General features: G+C 41.0%; 1 protein-coding gene across 1 annotated transcript; it reads right to left on the bottom strand.

Moving 5' to 3' along the window:
• Nucleotides 1-268: 268 nt before the first annotated feature.
• LOC112499872 lies at nucleotides 269-952 on the bottom strand. The gene has a single exon (XM_025103143.1). The coding sequence runs from the start codon at nucleotides 950-952 to the stop codon at nucleotides 269-271; it is 684 nt and encodes a 227-aa protein (XP_024958911.1).
• Nucleotides 953-1,480: the final 528 nt, after the last annotated feature.

The raw sequence follows: 1,480 nt of genomic DNA, 5'->3' as shown, positions 1-1,480 counted from the left end.
GAGGAATAAGCCGATTTTACCCTTTAAGGTCTTACTGAAAGGGGTAGATTTCCCCARGCAATTTTATAAAGACAGTAAAGACAAAAAGAAAACGTCACCCATACAAAGCAATCAACAAGAAAAACTACGGCAACTATGACTCACAAACCAAGTCATAAGGAGCCAAAAAAGACAAAGGGGAATACACCAAAACAGAAGAAGCCCATAAGCTAAAAAGCTAAGCCCGAGAGAGACCCAAAAGCTCCAAAACCGAACAACACCCACGAATTCACTTCGCATTGGAAGTCAATAACTTCATCCTTGTCTTCCAAGCCATGCGATGAAGAATCTGCATTTTGATATCCGCAATAACTTTATCCCCCGAATGATTGAAATTATCAAAGAATTTCCTATTCCGTTCCCTCCATATATTATAAACCGTTGCCGAAATGCCAAGCTTTTGAACCGTAGACCAAGATTTCCATGTTTGGGTGGATCTTCTATGAAGAATATCCTCCCAATTACTAGGACATTTCAGTAAACCCACGTCACGTTGAATAGCTTCCCAAATACTGCTGGAGTAAGTGCATTCAAAAAACAAGTGATTGTGCGTTTCAATCACTAAGTCGCAAAATACACACTTTAAATCAGGAGGTTCATGCTTCCACTGACTTAGACGATCCTGAGTTGGCAGTTTCAACTGACACGCCATCCACATACAAATAGCATRTTTAGGAATGTAAGCTTTATTCCAAACTAGTTTATACCAATGCACAACCGGTCTCACCTCTTGGATAGTTTTCCAAGCCAATTTGACCTCAAAATCACCCCGAGATAGATCTTTAGCAAGCCAGCCGACCCTATCCTCCACTTGACTGGGATACGGAATCACAACATTCTGAAGSTKWGGGAATTGTCGAATCCAAGCCTCCGGCCAATTAGTACCAAAACGTTGCATTATATCAGAAACCATGGAGTTATTATGAAACCCCTCGCCATTTATAAATCGATACGACAAGAATTGAATTAGAGGACCCGACTCACTCCATGTATCTTCCCAAGCATGCGTGGATAAACCATTTCCCACATTATAAATAAAGAATCTCCGGCAATGAGGTCTAATACACGACCACTCATTCCTCCAGAGTAAGAAGACTCTGGAGAATCCACGACCACTCATTCCTCTTCTTTATCACCCAGAAATTGCGGCCCTTAATACAGTTAGACTGAATCCAAGAGACCCACATAGAATTTTTGCCAAGAAGGATATCCCAAATATGTTTGAAGAGAAGACACCTATTCCAATTAGCAAGCCGTTTTAAACCAAGACCCCCACTTTGAATAGGCAAGCAAACAGTATCCCAAGCAACTCGACATTTACCCATCTGACCCTCAGTTTTATTCCATAAAAAATTACGAAAAAGCTGCTCAATTTCATGGATCGTAGATGTCGGTACCAGAAAAACCGACATCCAATATGTTTGCATTGAGTGGAGCACTG

Source organism: Cynara cardunculus (genome assembly GCF_001531365.2).
Source record: "Cynara cardunculus var. scolymus isolate 2C chromosome LG 17, CcrdV1, whole genome shotgun sequence".
Taxonomy (NCBI): Eukaryota; Viridiplantae; Streptophyta; class Magnoliopsida; order Asterales; family Asteraceae; genus Cynara; species Cynara cardunculus.
Note: the sequence above shows the minus strand (reverse complement) of the source record. Positions and strands in the feature narration are given on the sequence as shown.